The following is a 21,491-nucleotide window of genomic DNA, read 5'->3' on the forward strand; positions in this document are numbered from 1 at the left end:
ACAAATGTAATTATGTGTGAACAATCTAGTTGTCTCAAAATTATATATTTATAATAGAATTTCTATAAATTCACTTTTCAAATAATAAGTATCCCCATACCACAATTTCAAGTAAAAGTTGAAACAAGTATTTTTGCTGGCAATTCTAATAAGCATTTCACCGTTTTATCAGATTATTTAAAATTATACCAGTTTACTAAGTGTTTATTAGCTTCATACACGTGTAAGAAATTAACAGCAAATGTTAAGGCAGCAAATGTTAGTAATCTGAAAAAAGTTACCTCTCTCTGTGTTCTGTGATATAATTGAATTTGAATTTTTTCATATTTATGGACACACCTATATAACCAGTTTCTTATTCTGCTTTATGTAACTGAATTGAGACAACTGAACTATGGTTTGACTTTATTGTTGCGAAGCTTTTGAATCTATTTCCTGTCCTTATAATGAAACTATTTAATCCCCTGGAACATTATCTTACCTTTTTTTCTTATTTTCATTAAAATTAGAAATATTTGTGACTGAAGCTACACTAAATGAGGAAATTTCAGAGAATTTAGTGTATTTTAGGGAACTCTCCCCCAAATCTTAGAAAAGTTCATCTTCAGTGGTTTCTATGTATTATCTATGGAGAAGGAAATAGCAACCCACTCCAGTATTCTTGCCTAGAGAATCCCTTGGACAGAGGAGCCTAGTGGGCTGCTGTCCATAGGGTTGCACAGAGTCGGACACAACTGAAGCGACTTAGCATGCATGCATGCATTGGAGAAGGAAATGGCAACCCACTCCAGTATTGCCTGGAGCATCCGAGGGACAGAGAAGCCTGGTTGGACTGCCGTCTATGGGGTCACACAGAGTCGGACACGACTGAAGCGACTTAGCAGCAGCAGCATGCATTATCTAATGCCTAATTTACATTAAATATCTGCAACAAGTAGGGGTTGTGTTTCATTTTTAAATAATTAATGTAATCTTAAGGTCAAGTAGAATATAAACATACTTAGTTTTTTAATTTGTGAACATTTGTTTTTCTTTATGACACTGAGAATATTCCTTTCAGTTTAAGCCTTAGATAATGGTGTAATAGACTTTATACCTCTGTTATCTTGCCTTACAATGAAGTATACTTTCAGAGTAAATTTCAGAATTGTTGATTTTTTGAGACAAAGGACTTTTTTTAATTTTAGAAGATAAATCATCATGAAACAGTGCTAATGAAAAGCAGAAATATTTAAGTATAATATTCAGAAATTATTCCTATTCCATGTTGTATATAGATTTATAATGGTTACACATTTAGGCCAAGGCAGTCTGTGTTTACTTAATAGTTTTTCAAAAATATTATAAAATCGGCATTTCTAGAACTTTTTACTGAAATTTGGTTATGTTCTTGTCTTTTAATAGTATTTATATTGACAAAGAGGTGTGTGTGTAATGGGTGGTTTTGTTTGTTTTGGTGTCTTTTAAATGTTCTAAAAATTGTATATTTTGAGACATGAAAATATCAGAATTTTTAGATTAATGAATGTTAAAGTAAATTCCTTTAGGATTTGCCTAGGTGTGCTCTGATGACTAAGGATCTAAATCACAGCTAGTCACATAATTTTTGTTTTTTTAAGAGTCTCTTTAATGTTTAATGTTAATGTTAAAAATGTTTGTTTTTTAAAGAGTCTCTTTAAAATTGTAGTGGAATTTATCCAAAGTGATTGGTCTGATTGTACGTGTGTGTTTCTGTATTCCAAATGTTGTAAGGTCTCTGAATAATCAGTAGTTTTGTGTTTTACCTTTCTTCCTCTTTTATCTATTGTGAAATATCTTCATTTATTTTGTATTAGTAAATTATTCCCTCATAAATTAAAATTTGAACGTATCAGAAATAAAACTGAAACTCATTTTGTGTTATAAGTCAGTTTCGGACTACTTTGCAGTCATTTTTAGTTTAGACATTATAAAAATAGATTTCTTGTAGTACAGAGATTTTCATGTGGAGGTTGGTTTCTTGAAATAGGCTTTTGCCTTATCTCTTTCTTATATTTCAGGCATTGAAAAGAGCACTTCGATCTTTTAACTCAGTGGTACTTTATAATACACTATTCTTTCCATCACTGTTAAAAAAAAAATTGGTGCATGAGTAAAAACATCTTTTTTATATCACCAATAGATTGAGCTTGTTATAGTCCCCTCTCTTCATTTTCAGGAAGAGGCAGAAATCCAGGCAGAACTTGAACGTTTGGAAAGAGTCAGAAATCTTCATATTCGAGAGCTCAAAAGAATAAATAATGAAGATAATTCACAGTAAGTCATTATTTGTATTTTACAGTATTACATGATAAAAGATTATCTCCCCTTGGAGATCATAAACACAGTATTTCCTTGTTGAGGGACTTCATCATAGAAATAAAGTCCTTCCCATGACTCAGAAGGCCTTGTATGATCTGGTCTCAGGCACCTCACCACCCCACCTCTCTCATCTTCCTCTCACTTATATGTCGTATATACACTGGCTCCCTCGATCACATGTCATTCCTATCTCAAGGCTCTTCTGTTCTCCATTTTCTCTGCCTGAAATATTCTCCTCTAGACATATGAGTGGCTTACTTATTTCACTCCAGGTGGTCACTAGAAAGGCCACCCTGTCTAAAATATCAGTCCTGGCGTTACTCCATCACCTCTCTCAGTATCCTTACCTTGCTTTTTATTCTTGGCATTTATCAGTATTTGGAATTACATTTTTTTTTTTCCAGTTCTTTTATCTGTTTCCTTCACTGGAATGTAAGCTACATGAGAGCAGGGATTTAGTTTTGTTCTTGCTCTATCCCCCAAACCTAAACCTGTTTCTGGCATATGGTAGGCACAGAATAAATATTTGTTGACTAAATACCAAAGTTAGTGTTACAGTAGTGAAGAAGAAATCGTTTCAGCTAAAGGGATTTCATTAAACCATGTATCCAGCATTGTGTAAAGAAGAAATAGAAGAGCAGTTTAAATTATAGTCTCTGTCCTTAATCCCTAATTATCAAATTTATTTAAACGCTAAAGGAATTCAAAGAGAAAATGCCTATGGACAGGTGGGAGCTTTATGAGGAAGACAGAAATAAAGAAAGGCATTAATTGGATGTAGTCTGTGTAGAGGACAGGAAGGATGTCTTATTTACACTTTCAGATTTATATAATTTAAATCTTCATGACCTAAATGAGTGTCAGAATTGGAAGTGGCCTATTTCTGCCATGAAATATCTTGCTTAAAAGAAGGCCTGTTTATGAACATAATCATTCCAATATATAAGGTAAATGAAATAACATAGTTATGGAATATACTTAATTATACCAGATAAATTCTAATAAAGCAGATAAGTCAAAGCTAATTTATAGTTGACTGTTCTGAAAATTATGCCCAAGTTTGTTTGTGGGTATAACTTAATCCACTTGATGAAAATTAAATGAATTGTTATATATCCCTTTCTTTATTTTTTTTTGGCTACATGGCTTGTGGGATTCTAGTTCCCCAACTAGAGATTGAACATGGGCCACGGCAGTGAAAACACTGAGTCCTAGCCACTGGACCACCAGGAAATTGCCTACATTTTGCTTTAAAACTAAACAGAAATCTCTATTAATTCTCAAGAAAAGCTTAAATTGTCAAAGTTGTGTTGACATTGAATAAAATACCATGTATATTTTGTATCTGAGACTATAAAACTGTCATTGACCCCCCCCCCCCCCCATAAGAATCAAGAGTGTACATTTTGGGACCATGTTTTTCTGTGAAACCCTGCCATGTATTAGCTGTTGACCCTGGACAGTAACTTAACCTTTCTGTGCAGTAGTGCCCTCATCTGTAAAAGAGAGGTAGTGGCAGGGCCTACTTCAGAGGGTTAGTTAAGAACCAAATGAGATAATACATGTGAGTGCTTAGTGTGTAGCAGGTGTGATAAACCTTAAATAATTTTATTTGTGGTGGGTTTTTTTTTTTTTTAAGCATTACTTTTTTGATTGGGAATTAAAATTTTATTTGTAAAAGGCAAAGACTATAAAATTTAACCATGAATGAAAGTCAGCTTATAATTATTTTTAATCCTCTGTCAGTACTATAAAACTTAACTAAAACTCCCAGATAAAAGTATGTTTTCATAAGGGAAGTATTTCCTGATGAATAGATACAGGATTTTATAAAGCTCTTAGTAATACAGTAGTTGGTAGGTCTTTATCACAGTGCTGTAATTGGTCATTGAACTTGAATATTCAGCTTAAGAGCTGAATGTTAGGCTTCGTGAACACCAAAGCGTTGAGATGGGTGATAGTCATGCAGGTAGAGAAAGAAGTATGGAATAGAATTCAAAATAGCAGGGAAGAGAGACAGGAGTAGGGTAAGAGCACAGCTGTGCTGTGGACAGAACCTTTTCGTGTGTGTTTTCATGTGCATGAGTGTTTTTTTCCCCACCCTTAAGGTTCAAAGATCACCCAACGTTAAATGAAAGATATTTATTGCTCCATCTGCTTGGTAGAGGTGGCTTTAGTGAAGTATATAAGGTAATGTACATATTTTTTTCTGTTCTTCACACTAATATAGCAAAGATATAGGACTATGTGGTTAAGAAGTACATGTTTATTGTTTTTATGATTTTTTGACTGGGAAATTATGTCCTCTCATTGCAAAAAGAGTCTGTGATGGCTTATGTTATCTCTAGAGTCTATAAACTATCCTTGTGCCTTTGCAGACCCTCTGATATTTGGTAGCTGATTACCACTGACCAACCTGATACAAATAATAACAGCCATTAGAATCAAGATGGGCAGGTAGTCATTTAATATAGTACATATATGACAAGGTTATATCCCCCTTAAACATGTGTTACAAGTCCTTATATGTCCTGGATTTACCCTAATTTCTACCTATTTCAAGGCCAGTGTTTCTCAAATATATATGAATGCAGAAATTTTTATTCATCACATTTAATACTTTATACCTTTTTTTTTTTGCTCTGTATTGTCTTTCTGACCAACCTTTAAATACTGTGTTCCCAAATTTCTTTATCATTCTTAATCTCCTTTTCAAATATATCCCCCTCCTCCTCACTGAGTGGTAACCTATTTGGTTTCAGATATAGATACATATGTATACATATGTATATATGTAGCTATCTAGCCACACTTCTTTCTGAGCCCCATACCTGCGGATTTACATGACCTCATGTGGATGCTTCCTAAGTACTGCAAACTCACATGTGAAATAGAAGCTTATCTTCCTCTCCTCCCACCCCTTCCCCTCCCTTAAAAAAAAAAAAAAAAAACACCGCTCCCCACTTTAATACACAGCACTGCCTTTTATCTACCCAGTTCCTTCCCTGAAAAACCTGCAGTGAATGAAGAATGAAAGCCATTTTTCACTACATCTTTCCCCTAACCCCCTTCCTCCAGCATAACCAGTCTCTGGTGTATGTCATTACTAGTGTCATTAAGCTCTCTTAAATCCAGCAAGGACCCTTCTCTCTCTCAGCTCAAAGCCTCATTGTCTCTTGTTTGCTTTGCTGCTCTAATCTCCTAGCCAATCACCTTTTCCTGGACATTGAGTTTCTCCAGTCCCTTTGTGTGTATGCTGCAGCTAGAATGGCCTTGTTAGAAAATGCAGTCTGATCATCTCACTCCCCTGCCTTATAAGCCCCAGTGGCTTGTGCTCTTAGTTAGGATGAAGTCATAATGAAGGTACTAGTCTCACCTTAAACTTGAGTTCCTATTGAAGGCTTCCCTATTAATCTGCCTTTTATAAGCTCTTTGCAACACTTTGAGCTTCATTATGTATTGGTATAATCAGTGATTAAGACCTCGGGTTCTGAAGCCAAACAGGCTGAGTTTGAATCCTAATTCTGATTGCTGTTTACCAACTGTCTAAACTTCGGCTTATTGCTTTATCATCCTGTCTTCATCTGGGACTGTTTAACAGTTATGTACATCATGGGATCATTGTAATGATTAAATGAACCATCAGGTAAATCACATAGAATTTTGGTGTTGAGTAAATGTACGCTTAGAATTTTGGTGTTGAGTAAATGTACGCTTATCAAATTGTTATTAGAAATCCTCTCTGTTCAAGAGACAGCCTGTATCTAGTTCTGACTCTGGAGAAATGATGGGATTTGGATTCAGAGAACTAATTTCTGATCTTGGTTCAACCATGAACTAGTTTTTGTTTTGTTAACTTGGATAAGCATTAGTATCACCCATCAAGAGTGATTTGTGAGCCCTCTTCCAGTTCTTGTTTCTTTGATTCGAATGGTAGTTTATCTGGGCACTTAAGTGTTGAGTAGTCTTACCCAGGCCACAAGGTAGAAAAAAGAACATCATAATAGCTCATGGTGGATCTCAAATCACCATAGCTAGCACTGGCTTATCCTGAAAGTAGCCCAGTCTCTGTTGCTTCTAATAGCTTTCATGGCGGTCTTCCGCCACTGCCCAGTAGTATTTCCACTGTTTTTAGTCTCACAGATAGGGGCTAAAAGAGACTTTTCTCTTGAAGAAAATCTTACATAGAAATTAGAAAATGCAGATTGTTGGGGCCCTAATGTCTTAAATCCCTATTGTTGATTTAAATACCAGTGACAGCTCCCTCTGACCCCGTCAAAGTCCTTTCTTTCTTGCCATGTCCCTTGGGAAACAAAGCAGTAGATTGTAAATGAAAAAATAGACTTTGTGGAAAATATTGAATCAGTTGCTTAGTGATTACCATCTTAGCTTTATGGGAAGGTATACTTTGAAAGATGTGTCTTACATTATAATCAGTATACACTAATGATAACTTTAGAATTTCATTTTTTACTTTTTTTTTCTTCTTGCTGTGATTGCTTATAAGTTCTTTAATAAACTTATTATGTTCTTTTTGCTTTCTCCTACCTGAACTTTTTTTCTTTTCTGTTGTTTAAAACTTAGCTAATGTCTATTGGGTATTTATTGTGAATCATGTATTATTCTAAACACTATATGTTTCACCCCATTTAATTCTCTTCAACAATCCAAACTTTGAGACTTTGTTAGCACAAAGTAACACATCTAATAATAAGTTTATCTGACTCCAAAGTGAATATTCTTAATTACTGCATCCTTTGTGATTGCAGATCTCATGCTTTTATAATTTTGTGACAAGCAGTTTTACCCCCCTGCTTATTTTAAGGTTAAATTGATAGAGGGAGTGGAAGCTATGAACCTTCTTCTTAATAAATATGTAAGCTATTTAAGTGTTTTCTTAAAGGAGCACTTTTTGTATATAAGTTACAGTAGAACCTAAACTATTAAATTTCTTTCATGATATGCAGTGTTTTTTAGAAAAAAAGAAAAAGTCACCTGAAGCCTTAAAAAATGTTGATCATTCTTTCTTCAGAAATAGGCTGATAATTTGAACAAACCAGTATAAAAACCTATCTTGAGATGAGATTAAGGAATAATTGCTGATATGGTATGATAATTATATATGGTTATGTTTAATTTTGTAATAAAAGTTTAGAACTTTAATAAACTAATTTTCAAACAAGTGGGGAAAAAACATGGAGTCTGTAGGAAAAGATAGAGGAAAAAGTTTACTTGATCCAATCCACCAAAAAAGTATTAAAGTCACCTGTTTTCCTGGCTGCTTACTGCTGCTGCTGGTATAGAGGAGAAACTCTTTTTTTTTTTTTTTTTAAACCTTTATTGTTTTATCTTAATTCAGTATATTGGCATTTATAAAACTTGAACATGAAAATTCACATTAAGGTTTACTCTGATTTAACATCATGAAATTTGTATCTTGTTTCTGATAATAAATGTGCCACTGAACTATAATCTTAGCAGAGATGACTACCAAAAGTAGTATATTTTATAGTATAAAAGTGTATATTCTAGTTCCATATTACTGCAAAATTATTACCCCCCAAAAAAAGTGAGCTCTTCAGTTGGTCTTTGGTTCAAAGTCTTCTCTGTTCATTTAATCCTAGGCTTTTGACCTTTATGAACAAAGATATGCTGCTGTGAAGATCCACCAGCTTAATAAAAGCTGGAGGGATGAGAAGAAGGAAAACTACCACAAGTAAATATTAATTCTTTGATTTTTATCAATTTTGAAAATACATTTAATGGTCATGGAGAATTAATACACTCTCCTTCTCGTAGACATGCCTGCAGAGAGTATAGAATACACAAAGAACTGGATCACCCCAGAATAGTTAAACTCTATGACTATTTCTCCTTGGATACAGATACGTAAGTGAATGTAAACAGACTTAGTTTTTAAGAAAAGACATGTTGGCATTTGCTTCCCCTATTCTGTAGTGATGATACAAATACTCATTTGTCCATTGTGACTCTGAAGTATTGGCTAATATTTTGTGTCTGATTTTTTTCTTTTCTCCATTGTAGGTTTTGTACAGTGTTAGAATACTGTGAAGGCAATGACTTGGATTTCTATCTGAAGCAACATAAGTTAATGTCAGAGAAAGAAGCTAGGTCTATTGTAATGCAAATTGTAAATGCACTAAGATATCTCAATGAAATAAAACCCCCTATTATACATTATGATCTTAAGCCAGGTAATTAATAAAATTTGTCTTAAGTTTTTAAGCTTTAAAGAATATAATTATCTGAAAATAGGCTTTGTGATTTAGTTTTTAAGAGACAGTGGCATACTAATAGAATCTGAAGTGTTTTTAAAATAATATTGCTATATTTTTCAATTATATTTTAAATGTGTATTTTAATAAAAATTTTTACATGGGTATACTAAATGTATTATTTATTTCCCACAAATCAGCTTTCATAGTAAACATAATGTTTTTCATCTTTGTATCATTAAATAAACTTTGTTTTAGGAAACATCCTCCTGGTAGATGGAACAGCATGTGGAGAAATAAAAATCACGGATTTTGGTCTGTCCAAGATCATGGATGATGACAGCTATGGTGTAGATGGGATGGATCTAACATCCCAAGGGGCAGGCACATACTGGTAAGTATATTATTAAAAACACCAAAATTATCTAGGTCAGTGCCCAGTCTTTTCAAAGAGAGTTTATTTTCATGTGCCTTTGAGAGTACTATGGTGTGATAAGGGTGGTGATACGAAGTCTCTGAGTTGAGACTACTGGCATCAGCCCTCTTTTCTCATCCTGCCATAACTGTAAATATCAGGAAACTGGAGGAAGAGAAATTTGGCATCACTGACTACCAGCCAGAAATTCCTAATGTGAAGAATTTGTGAATCTTGTTCTGTAATGTTAGAGTGAGTGATGTTTATTTTGAATCAGTTCAGTTGCTTAGTTGTGTCTGACTCTTCGTGACCCCATGGACTGCAGCACGCCAAGCCTCCCTGTCCATCACCAACTCCTGGAATTTACTCAAACTCATGTCCATTGAGTCGGTGATGCCATCCAACCATCTCATCCTCTGTCGTCCCCTTCTCCTCCTGCCCTCAATCTTTCCCAGCATCAGGGTCTTTTCCATTGAGTCAGCTCTTCCCATCAGGTGGCCAAAATATTGGAGTTTTAGCTTCAACATCAGTCCTTCCAATGAACACTCAGGACTGATCTCCTTTAGGATGGACTGGTTGGATCTCCTTGCAGTCCAAGGGACTCGCGAGAGTCTTCTCCAGCACCACAGTTCAAAAGCATCAATTCTTCGGCGCTCAGCTTTCTTTATAGTCCAACTCTCACATCCATACATGACCACTGGAAAAACCATTGCCTTGACTAGATGGGCCTTTGTTGGCAAAGTAACACCTCTGCTTTCTAACATGCTGTCTAGATTGGTCGTAACTTTCCTTCCAAGGAGTAAGCGTCTTTTAATTTCATGCTGCAGTCACCATCTGCAGTGATTTTGGAGCCCAAAAAATAAAGTCTGACACTGTTTCCCCATCTATTTGCCATGAAGTGATGGGACCAGATGCCATGATCTTAGTTTTCTGAATGTTGAGCTTTAAGCCAACTTTTTCACTCTCTTCTTTCACTTTCATCAAGAGGCTCTTTAGTTCCTCTTCACTTTCTGCCATAAGGGTGGTGTCATCTGCATATCTGAGGTTATTGAGATTTCTCCCAGCAATCTTGATTCTAGCTTGTGCTTCCTCCAGCCCAGCGTTTCTCATGATGTACTCTGCATAGAAGTTAAATAAGCAGGGTGACAATATACAGCCTTGACGTACTCCTTTTCCTATTTGGAACCAGTCTGTTGTTCCATGTCCAGTTCTAACTCTTGCTACCTGACCTGCATATAGGTTTCTGAAGAGGCAGGTCAGGTGGTCTGGTATTCCCATCTCTTTCAGAATTTTCCACAGTTTATTATGATCCACTCAGTCAAAGGCTTTGGCATAGTCGATAAAGCAGAAATAGATGTTTTTCTGGAACTCTCTTGCTTTTTCCATGATCCTGCGGATGTTGGCAATTTGATCTCTGGTTCCTCTGCCTTTTCTAAAACCAGCTTGAACATCTGGAAGTTCACGGTTCACATATTACTGAAGCCTGCTGGCTTGGAGAATTTTGAGCATTACTTTACTATGAATAATAATACTTAAGATAACATCTTAGCTATTAAAAGCAGTAAGTATTAAGCCCTCTCTGTACAGGTTTTGTGGTTACAGTTTTTGTTTGAGATGGATGTTTTGTTGATCATGAATGAGAAGAGAAATTTGGTACAATCTTGATCTTTTGGACTTGAGTCTAAATGAATGGCATTCCTTCACAGTTACCTAGGTGTTGACAAAAATTACTTCATTGTGAATTTTCAAAAAAAATTTAGTTTTCAGAATGAATGAATTTAGCAAAAGGAGTGAAATCTTAATTGGAAGGGAGATAGCTGTACTCAGCCTCACTGAGCAGGACGGTGATTACAAACATACATGTGGCTTTAGGGTTTCTAGAACATAGTTAGCCTGGGCAATAGAAAATGCTACAAGTTTGTATGCATTTTTACTTTTCAGAATAGGGATTAGTCATATCCATGTATATTCATGTAAAGCCATTTTAGAGCTTTAAAATTATGCCTGTGGCATTTTTTTAGGAATATAATACAGTATGTCATAGATTTTTAAAATACATGCTTAAAGAAAATTATCATTCAAACTGGTAAATCCTTGAAGGTCGGAACCCTCAATCAGTAAGTAATCATGAGTCTTTCTTCTTTTAGCAACAAGACTCCTTTTTTCAGCACAAAATCTTAGAATCCTAGTTGCTTGGTAGAACCCTACATTCTGTGGAAAACAGCTTGAAACCATGTTCTAAGTAATAGATAATCCTTTGCAGAGATTCCCACATGCCGTTTCCCTCTCACTCTGGTTTCCCTAGTATAGGGCAAGGCAATGGATTTCCCTGGCAGATGGGCATCAGGGACGCTTATGTTTAGGGTACTCTGCAGTAAAGTCATGGCATTTCCATGTTAGGAACCTGGAATTACACTTCTCATAGACAGTGTTTCCCAAAATGGTTAGTTTCTAATCATTAGTTTTTTAAGATATGTATTTGGTAAACAATGTCCTATACAAACTTTTAAAATACGTGTCACAGTGCCTTTACAAATTGCCTTTCATCCCCTGTCAGTATCACTTAGAAGAAAGTGAGTTTTATTTCTTCTTGCCTCTCAGATCTCAAATGCAAGCATTCACTAAATCCTGCTGGTCATTTTTCCTGAAAAGCTTTGGTATCTATTCCTATTCTTTCTCTCCTTGCTTACACCCTTTTACCTTGAGGGACAGTATAGCATAGTATTCAAGAGGCATTCTTGTTTCAGTTAAACACACACATAAACCTATAGAAAATACATACTTTTCATAGAACAAACTTGGCTTTTTACTTGATTTGGAAAGTAGGAAAGGATTACATCACATACAAGCTATTGGTCATCTGTGAACATTCTGCTGAAATTTAAGTGATTATTAGTGTAGTGAGTATAAAACAAAAAAACCATAGATTCCTATTTAGCTGTATTATTGCTTTTCAGGACTTTGTAGTTTATCCAAATTTTAGATGGGGGGAGATGCTTGCATCCTGATGGAGCTGTTTAAATTTATTTAAAAGATAAAAGTAAATATTACAATCTATTTTTACCTTTTGTCTAAAATTATGACTTTATAAATTAAAAAGATAGTATTTTTGAATGCTCCGTATATTTCTGTTGCTGCAGCCATTCAAAACTGCACAAAGATTAATGAATTAATGTAACGGAGGTCCCTGGAGGGAAGCAGAGAAGGCTGGTGATAGTTAGGCAGATTTTGAAGAAAGGGTGGTTACCATGTCAAATGAGTATGATAAGTCGCTTCAGTCCTAACTCCTTGTGACCCTATAGACTGTAGCCTGCCAGGCTCCTTTGTCCATGGGATTCTCCAGGCAAGAATACTGGAGTGGGTTGCCATGCCCTTCTGCAGAGAATTTTCCCAATCCAGGGTTTGAACCCCCCATCTCCTGCATTGCAGGCGGATTCTTTAACCTCTGAGCCCCTGGGGAAGCCCAAACTGGGGTAAAAGCAAGCATAAAAGGTATTCATAAAAGCATTAAAAAGCATATTCGGAAGCACAGTGTGGGGACCAAATGAATTGGCTTTGCCTAGCCAGTTTGAGCAATGGCACCCCACTCCAGTACTTGCCTGGAAAATCCCATGGACAAAGGAGCCTGGTAGGCTGCAGTCCATGGGGTCGCTAAGAGTCATACATGACTGAGTGACTTCACTTTCACTTTCATGCATTGGAGAAGGAAATGGCAACCCACTCCAATGTTCTTGCCTGGAGAATCCCAGGGACGGCGGAGCCTGGTGGGCTGTCATCTATGGGGTCGCACAGAGTCGGACACGACTGAAGCGACTTAGCAGCAGCCAGTTTGCAGGGGTCAGGGGAAGAGATTTTGGAAATTTAAGTTGCTGCTAGACTAAGACAGGTTGTTTGTTACAAGCAAGAGATACAAGGTCTTACCTTGCTAGCCAGTGATGTTGAGGTTCTTTAAACAAAAGAACTGGCTGATCAGATGTATGTTTTAGGAAGAGTTTGAACATTGGTGAAGAGGGGGATAGGAAGAGTTTTTTCGTCCTAGTGGATACTTACTCAGAACACTGTAGTTTCTAACAATAATTTGTCATTTCTGTAGATAATACACATTTATAATTGACCCTTAAACAATGCAGGGATGAGAGGCAGCAGCCCTCTACACAGTCAAAAATCTGAGAGTAGCTTAAAGAGTTGCCCTTCATATACATGGTTCCTCCAAAGGCCCGAAATTCACCCAACCAGGGATTGTGTAGTGCTGTATGTAGTATTTACTATTAAAAAAAAAAATCCTCATGCAAGTGGACCCATGCAGTTCTAACCTGTGTTGTTAAAGGGTTAACTGTATCTTACACACTTTATCACAAAGTTATTTGTTTTGGTGCTAGAGTCAGATGATACAAATGCTTTAAAAGTTTAGGACATCATTCAATGTATGGATAAAATGAAAGTTCTAAGATTTTACATTTACAAGTTATAAATTGTTATTATCCTTTCCTTTTTTCTGTCTCCCCCCCTCCCCCCCTCCCAAACTAGGTATTTACCTCCCGAATGTTTTGTAGTTGGAAAGGAACCACCAAAGATTTCCAACAAGGTTGATGTGTGGTCAGTTGGAGTCATCTTCTTTCAGTGTCTTTATGGTAGAAAGGTAAGTTAAAGTATAGCAGATTCAGCCATATGGAGAGAAGTTGAATTTTCTCTTCTTGAAGTTTCATTAATTTGAAGTCAGTTTAGTCAAGAATGGAGACCTGGTTGAGGCAGGAACAACAGCAACAACAAACCCCAAATAACCATTGGGGTTAGGAACAGCCTGGAAAGCAATAATCCAAGAAAGCACTTGAACTGTGTTGCAGCTCTACACAAAGGAGGGAGGGGTGCTTATAGGCAAAAAAATTGCAAGGTTACATAAATTGTTAAGAATTAGGATTGGAGCCGGCCAGAAGTAAGGGTGCTGTTCACATAGTTGCAAAGTGGGGGTGACTTCTAAACTGCAAGGTTGCAGCTAGCATTTGCTGATTGGTTTTTGGAAAACAACTAGTAGTGTCCTTTGGTTTGATACAGTTTGGAAAGTTCAAGTTTTCTGTGATGCAGGAATGTGTCTGAAACCACATCCATAATGGCTACCCAGCTCCATTTTGGATGCCTGAACCATAGTTACCCGTTTTAATTTTTTTAGGTGATCTTAAATATATCATCACTTACTAAAATTTTCATGGATCAGAATTACTTTAATGTCACAACAACTTTTTAATACTGCTAATGTTTCTGTAGCATTAGAAATAATGGAGTCAAAAGTATTTTCTTCACTTTCTCACATCCTCTACCCCCATTCTCCCCCAACCCCCCAAAACACACACACATTGGCCTGAGCGTGTTTCGCCTGTGCTTCCTCAGGGAAATTCTGTCAAACCTAGTCCTAATGTTTCTCAAACTTCTTTTTATATTGAAGTCAGAACTACAAACTACCATGGATATTTAATCCATATCCCATTCAATCCCTTCATCAGTGTGAAAAGTGATCCAGGGACTTGTCTGGGAATTCACTGCATGTTAGGACCAAAGCCAGAGCTGTTTCATTTAACTTAATTTGTCATGCTCAAGGTGTTTTACTCTGGACTTTTCACAGATGTTTCCACTACTTTTCAAACTAGTTTGAACTGTATCAAACTAAAGGACACCACTGCTGCTGCTGCCAAGTCGCTTCAGTCGTGTCCGACTCTGTGCGACCCCACAGACCGCAGCCCACCGGGCTCCCCCATCCCTGGGATTCTCCAGGCAAGAACCCTGGAGTGGGCTGCCATTTCCTTCTCCAATGCATGAAAGTGAAACGTGAAAGTGAAGTCGCTCAGTCATGTCTGACCCTCAGCGACCCCATGGACTGCAGCCCACCAGGCTCCTCCGTCCATGGGATTTTCCAGGCAGGAGTACTGGAGTGGGGTGCCATCGCCTTCTCTGCTAGCTGTTTTCAAAACCATATCTGCTAGCAGGTGCCAGCTGTAACCTTATAGTTTCTTCTACTAATAAGTAGTTCTTAAACATTTTAAACAGAATAAAATATTTAATGTTTTCATCTTAATTGCTTATTTATAGTGTTTTGGCTATGTGGAGGATTGATCAGATGGTCTTTCTTGGCCTGCTATATCAATTATAGCCTATGAGAATACATCCCAACCTGGAAGTAACTAAGAATAAGATTTTTTAAAACACAAATCATTTGTACTGCAGGGATTCAGTGATAACATCTGTTTAAATATTTTGTGATATAAATTTCTCAACATTTTATTCATTTCTTTTAAAGCCATTTGGTCACAATCAATCTCAGCAAGACATTCTTCAAGAAAATACGATATTAAAAGCCACTGATGTCCAATTCCCTGTAAAACCTGTCGTAAGCAGTGAAGCAAAGGTACCAAATTTATGTAAATAAATTTTGTGAAGTGATTTTTTTATTTCATAAGTTGTGGTTAAAACAAAGTAAACATTAATAAGTAAAGCAAAAGGGACTGCAGCCACAGGCAAGTCTGTCCAATAGGGGCTGGTGATTTGCTCTGGAGAAGAGCTGCTTTGGTTGTGATAGTTTTTAAGGACCCAAATATAGTCCATGATTTCTTTTAAGAAGGCAGGCTAAAGAGACCATAATCTATTACTATATTTACATAAAGTTCAAAAGACACAAAACTCAACTATGGTGTTTAGAAGTCAGATAGCTTATTACTCCAGTAGACTGGGGCAGAGGCAGTGCCCGTGACCGAAGGTGGGCATGAAGAGTCTTAGGTGGTTCTGATAGAGTTCTTTTTCTTGATTCATTTGCCAGTTATATAGCTACATTCATTTTGTGCTGTATGCTCCATTAGGGAGAAAATATTACAGCAAAAAAATGGCATCATTCTCTTGGCTAAACTAAATTAACAGGAAAGTGGAATGACTGTTTTACGGAAGACAAATTTCAGAAAAAGAGGACTCTGGAGTTTTGTAGGGAGCAATGCAGTATTCCATATTCAACACAGTTTACAGGCATACCCCAGAGATAGCGTGGGTCTGATTCTATACCACTGCAATAAGGTGAATATTGCAATAAAGGAAGTCACACACAATTTTTGGTTTTCTGGTGCACATAAAATTATGTTTACATGGTAATGCTGTCTGTTAATTAGTGCAGTAGCATTATACCTAAAAAAAATAATGTACATACCTTAATTTAAAATGCTTGCCTGCTAAAAACTGCTAAATAGACATCATCTGAACCTTCAGCCAGCCTTTTTGCTGGTGGATGGTCTTGCCTTGCTGTTGATGGCTGCTGACTGGTCCGGTGGTGATGCTCAGGCAGCTTCACGTTGATGGGACTCTTCCTTTCGTGAACAGGTTTTCTGTAGCGTACAGTGCTTTTGAGAGAAGTTCTACTGTGAGTAAAATGATTTCAAAATTGAGTCAGTCCTCTCAAACCCTGCCACTGCCTTATGAAACTAAGTTTATTTAATATTCTAAATCCTTTATTGTCATTTCAGCAATTAAACTTGCGGTCTTATATGGGCGCAGTTCATGGCATCCCCCAAACAATTACAGAAGTAACAAGTCACTGATGACCACCACAAATAAATCATGATGCAAAGTCAAAACCTGCTAGGATTACCAAATGTGACAGAGCGAGCACATGCTGTTCGAAAAATGGTGCCAATAGGTTTGTTTGACACAGGGTTGCCACAAACCTTCAATTTGAAAAAAACAAAACACACAATATTTGCAAAGTGGAATAGAACAAGGTAGGCCTGTACTAGAAGTCCTAGCCAGAACAGTTAGGCAAGAAAAAGAAATAAGAGGCATATAAATCAGAAAGAAAGAAGTAAAACTGTCACTAATGGTAGACAAGGGTTTTTATATATAAAATGATATTAAAGATGTAGACCAAAAAAAGCGGCAGCAAGGACTCAGATATTGTATACCAACATTCACAATAATTAAAAGAAACAATCCAAAAGTCAACCAACAAATGGGTAAACAAAATGTAGCATATACACGCAATGGAATATTAGCCTTAAAAAGGAACGAAATTCCGATGCATGCTACAACATGGATGACTCAAGCATCACGCTAAGTGAAAGACACAGAAGGACGACTGTTGTGTGATTCCACTCACATAAGGTGCTTAGAACAGCTAAATCATAAAAGAACATACCGGTTACCAAGGGCTGGGGGAAGGAGGAATAGGAGATATTGCCTAATGGGTACAGATTTCAGTTTTAGATGATGAAAAAGTTCTGCAGATGGATGGTGGTGATAGTGTACTGCAGTGTGAGTGTGCTTAATGTCACTGAGTTGTATACTTGAGTTAAAAATGCTCATTTTTATGTTATGTTTATTTTACTCTCCATAAAAAATTGTTTTAAACAAAAGAAATACAGCTTTCCAGCAATAAGTGGTAGCAATAATATTTAGTACTGTGAACTATTAGAGGCTGAGAATTGAGAGTTGGATTTGCAATAATTTTATTGCTGGTTTCTTTTAATCTGATTCCCTAGTGAAATGAGATCTATTTTTTGAAATGTGTCCATCATCTGTACTATTCAGTTTATTAATACTTAGAAAAGATTTTAATTTTTTTTTTTTTTTAAGGCCTTTATAAGACGCTGTTTGGCATACCGAAAAGAAGATAGGTTTGATGTGCACCAACTGGCAAATGACCCCTACCTTCTCCCACACATGAGAAGATCCAATTCTTCAGGCAACTTACACATGGCTGGGCTGACAGCATCCCCTACACCCCCTTCTTCGAGCATACTTACTTACTGACTTTCCTCCAAAATCGGCATGATGTCTTTGAATTGCTTCCAGATGCACACTTGAGTTTGAGAGCTTCTGAGTGTTTTTGTTGTTTTTTTTACACAGGATATGGTTGAGAACTGTTTGTGAACTGAAGTTCTTCATAGAGTCATTTGTATGAGAGTGGATCATGGACCCTGAATAAATGTACACTTCTGACTGTAACCTAAGCAGTGAAGGGTGACTGCCTGTTGCACAGAAACAGGAATACCATGTTGAAGAAAAGTGGGTTTTTTTTGGGAGGGGAACACTGTAAATAACGTTTATAATACTTCAGTACATTTGGTTGTTACTCGAGAGTTCTAATACGAAGGGTAGTTTTTCATTATTTAAAAACACATGGAAAATGAGACATATTTCTAACACAAGAACTATACAGTGCCTGGATACATTATTCAGCATTCAGCAGTTTATCTGCTGCAACCAAAGTAAGAATGGAATGACAGTGGCCGTTGTGTTTTACAGTAACAGGATGTGAGAGAATCTTTGGGCAAAGTTAGACTTCGTCATTTGCCTATTCTGGCTTGTACCAGGTTGTACCTCCAAATCACATGTCTGCTCTTTTCACTGGTTATGTTAAAGGGAGAACTGTTCCTTGATACTTTAGACCTCTAACAAAGTGCGCTGCTTATTTTGGAACCAATTGAAGTCACTAAATTATGGTATCTCCAGTGTTCTCAACATGTTAGAACTGTTAACAGGTATTTTTATTTTGTTACCAGGCCTTGTTCATTCAAACAAGTGACAATATATAACCAAATGCAGGCCAGTTCTATGCAGGATAATGATAAATTCCCTTCTAGCTCTATTGTAAATTGTTGTACAGATGTCATATTTCAACTAGCAAGTTTCAGCAGCTTATTCTTGTACAAATGTTTAAAAATATGGCTTTTCTAATTGGATATTGTATTTTTTTTAAGTCTTCTTGAAGGCGCTTTAATTGCTGCTAAATGGTGTTGCTTCTTTGCTTTTAAAAAAAAAAAAAATCAAATGACCTCCTTAAAAGGTGCAAGTTGACTGTACATCATAGAAAGATTATTAAAAGCAGGCATTTGTTAACAACCAAGGCATGTAAAAATGATCCATGTTGGACATAAAGAGTTCTTGAAATCAGTTTCTTGATTTCTAGGGCTGTGGGAGCACATATGTAGTAGATTTATAAATTGATCATGGTAATTCTACATTTCTAGCAGGTTCTAATCAGCAAGGTGGGATGACAGTCCCTTAAACAAATTTCTTGCGGTTTGTACAGATTTGTTAAAATGTGAACATTTTCTAACTGCCTTGTATGGTAGAAACCGTTATTTTTCAGGATGCTGTATTTCACTCCTTTAAGAAATTTCTTCATCATCATATTCATAATGCTGATTCTTACATGTAAATTGTCCATGTTGCTGAAAAAGGAGGCTATGTTTAACACAGATTCTCCTTAATATTGTACAGTTAAATGGTGGCTCTAATTTCTGATATTGCAAGCCATTTTGTTCTTTCATTGTACATAGACACATTGTCTCTTTAAGATGCTGCTGAAATTGTAGAGAATGTAGCCAAAACAGTAATAAACAATGACAGTTAAAATTTAAAGACTATGAAATTACATTTGAAGGGAGCTTTCAAGACTTAGGACATTGACTGGGCTCCTTTACTTAAGAATCAGCTGAATAAATTCTTGAAGTATACTTCAAGATAAGTATGAAGGGGTTTCAAGCTGTTAAAGTATACCTAATAACCATTATCAAGGCTAATCCTAGGTAAGTAACACTTAGCCCTATTGGGAATGGCTTAAGGGCTGTACCTGTTCCTCTGTAGATCAAGATAGAAATCCTATTTTAAAAAATACTGACATAGTAATGGAATGTTAGCATTAATTGAGTGCTTTAGGTGCTGTCTGCAAAATTTTCAGTTTTGTTGTTTGAGTTTTCATCCTTCTGAATCCTGAAATACTATGTTCATTATAGTAACTGTTATTTAAAGTCCCCAATTAAAATACCCAGTTTTAAAATTTTAGTGAGGTATGTAAGTGGATGTGTATGTCTAACATGAGATTGAAGAAGAGGTACAGACTTAGATCACTGGCCTTTATCATATTATTTTCAAATAAATGGAAGTGACTGCTACTGTCAGAATGCAGAAGAGGAGGAGAATAAGCCATAAAATAAAATTGCTTCCCTGGGCTTAGGTAATCATCTGTTTAGAATTCGAGGTGTGTAAGTGTAAGCCAGCTTTGAGACCCTCTATTCCTCTTAAAGTTTTTCCAAAGAAATGACACAGCTTTGGGATAGTATGCCCCTACCCCAGCAAGTACAAGATAGCTAACTGAGCCAAAGTGAGAACTGTTACCTTTACCTGGGACACTTTTATTTATCACTAATTTCAGTCACGCTGGTAATCTTTTACTCCAATTAGCTTTTGAGACTTAAATTGTTTTTTGGTCTCCTAAATCCTATCCTCAAAATTAAAGCATTTCCTTTACCCTTAGACAGTAGCCAAGGTCTCCTCGCTTTAAGAAGCACTGCAAGGTAAATGTATAGTTTTTGCATATAATTTAAAATATTTCTCTGATATGAATTAGCTTTAGTGCATGCATGCTGAGAGGAAATAAGTGTAGAAACCACACTAATTTATTAAGTCTGGAGTTGGGTAGATACTTGGTTGCTTTTCAAAAATGAAGTTTTAAGTCTGTTTTTTATTTACTGGCTGCCATCCCCTTGTCCTAAAAAAATAATTTTCAATTTAAATGGTACATAAAATGTGAACAAATACTTCTACAAATACCTCATTACATGAAACCAGAATGGTAGAATTTCAGTGAAACAAATTGAAGGAGCATATTGTGTGTTTTGCGCTTGTTACTGATTAAATACAACAACGCGGATGACCACCAGATGCTAGCAGCCGTGTTCTGCAGCAGTAGTGCGGACTGTCCAGCCCTACTGGACTGTGAGTTTAATTCACATTACTGTTTGTGTGTGGAGAAGGCAGACTCACACACACCTTAACATCACACTGGCACGTCTTAAAATAATCCCACTTTAAATTCTGACATGTTATCTGATCATTTTCCTCCCAAATATACTAAACTTTAATGTTCTTAAGGCTTAATTTAAAAATTACTTTAGCAGCTAGCTTTAAAATTATTAGAATTCTAGTTCTTGGGTTTCAGGAATTCTGTAAAAGTCTTAGAATTTCTACAACTTTCTGTTGATTTAAATTATAACATACATATCTACATTTACCTTCCCCTGCTTTCATTTCCCTCTTCTTTTTTTGAAGATTCTTCTTGTTGAGAATTCTTGGGTTTTTGAATGGGAAAGATTTGAGTAAATGTGTATAGACTAACTTCAAAACAACTGCATAGAGCCAGAGGAGAATTCAGAGGAGTTATCTTTCATTAGGATCAAGATGCAGGATTTTCACCTGGGAATTCTCACTCACTTAACATACTAGAAATGTATATTACCTACATACATATGACAGTTTTTAAAAGGCAATAGCAAGAATGCTGGTTAAGAACCCAGTTTAGAACCAGGTTCTTTGGGTTTAAATGTTGACTGCCATTTACTGCCACTGTGTTTCAAGTTCATCCTCTGAAAATGGGGATAACAGTACCTACCACACAAAGTGGTTGTAAGGAATAAATGAGTTCATGCGCATAAAGCACTTGGAACCACACCCAGCTCATTGTAATACCA

The 21,491-nt window shown here is 36.3% G+C and overlaps 1 protein-coding gene across 4 annotated transcripts in view; it reads left to right on the plus strand.

Moving 5' to 3' along the window:
* The window catches only part of TLK1 (tousled like kinase 1), a 181,335-nt gene extending 161,529 nt beyond the window's left edge, over positions 1-19,806 (plus strand). For all 4 annotated transcript variants that reach the window (XM_025275065.2, XM_025275068.2, XM_025275073.2 and 1 more), the window contains 9 exons: positions 2,198-2,295; positions 4,449-4,530; positions 7,965-8,056; positions 8,140-8,229; positions 8,386-8,555; positions 8,835-8,970; positions 13,519-13,630; positions 15,281-15,388; positions 17,593-19,806. In XM_025275065.2, the coding sequence (XP_025130850.1) occupies positions 2,198-2,295; positions 4,449-4,530; positions 7,965-8,056; positions 8,140-8,229; positions 8,386-8,555; positions 8,835-8,970; positions 13,519-13,630; positions 15,281-15,388; positions 17,593-17,769 (1,065 nt within the window). In that variant the 3' untranslated portion in view covers positions 17,770-19,806. The remainder of the gene's footprint in view (positions 1-2,197; positions 2,296-4,448; positions 4,531-7,964; positions 8,057-8,139; positions 8,230-8,385; positions 8,556-8,834; positions 8,971-13,518; positions 13,631-15,280; positions 15,389-17,592) is intronic.
* The last annotated feature ends 1,685 nt before the right edge of the window (positions 19,807-21,491 follow it).

The sequence above is a fragment of the Bubalus bubalis genome, chromosome 2 (genome assembly GCF_019923935.1).
Source record: "Bubalus bubalis isolate 160015118507 breed Murrah chromosome 2, NDDB_SH_1, whole genome shotgun sequence".
NCBI lineage: Eukaryota > Metazoa > Chordata > Mammalia > Artiodactyla > Bovidae > Bubalus > Bubalus bubalis.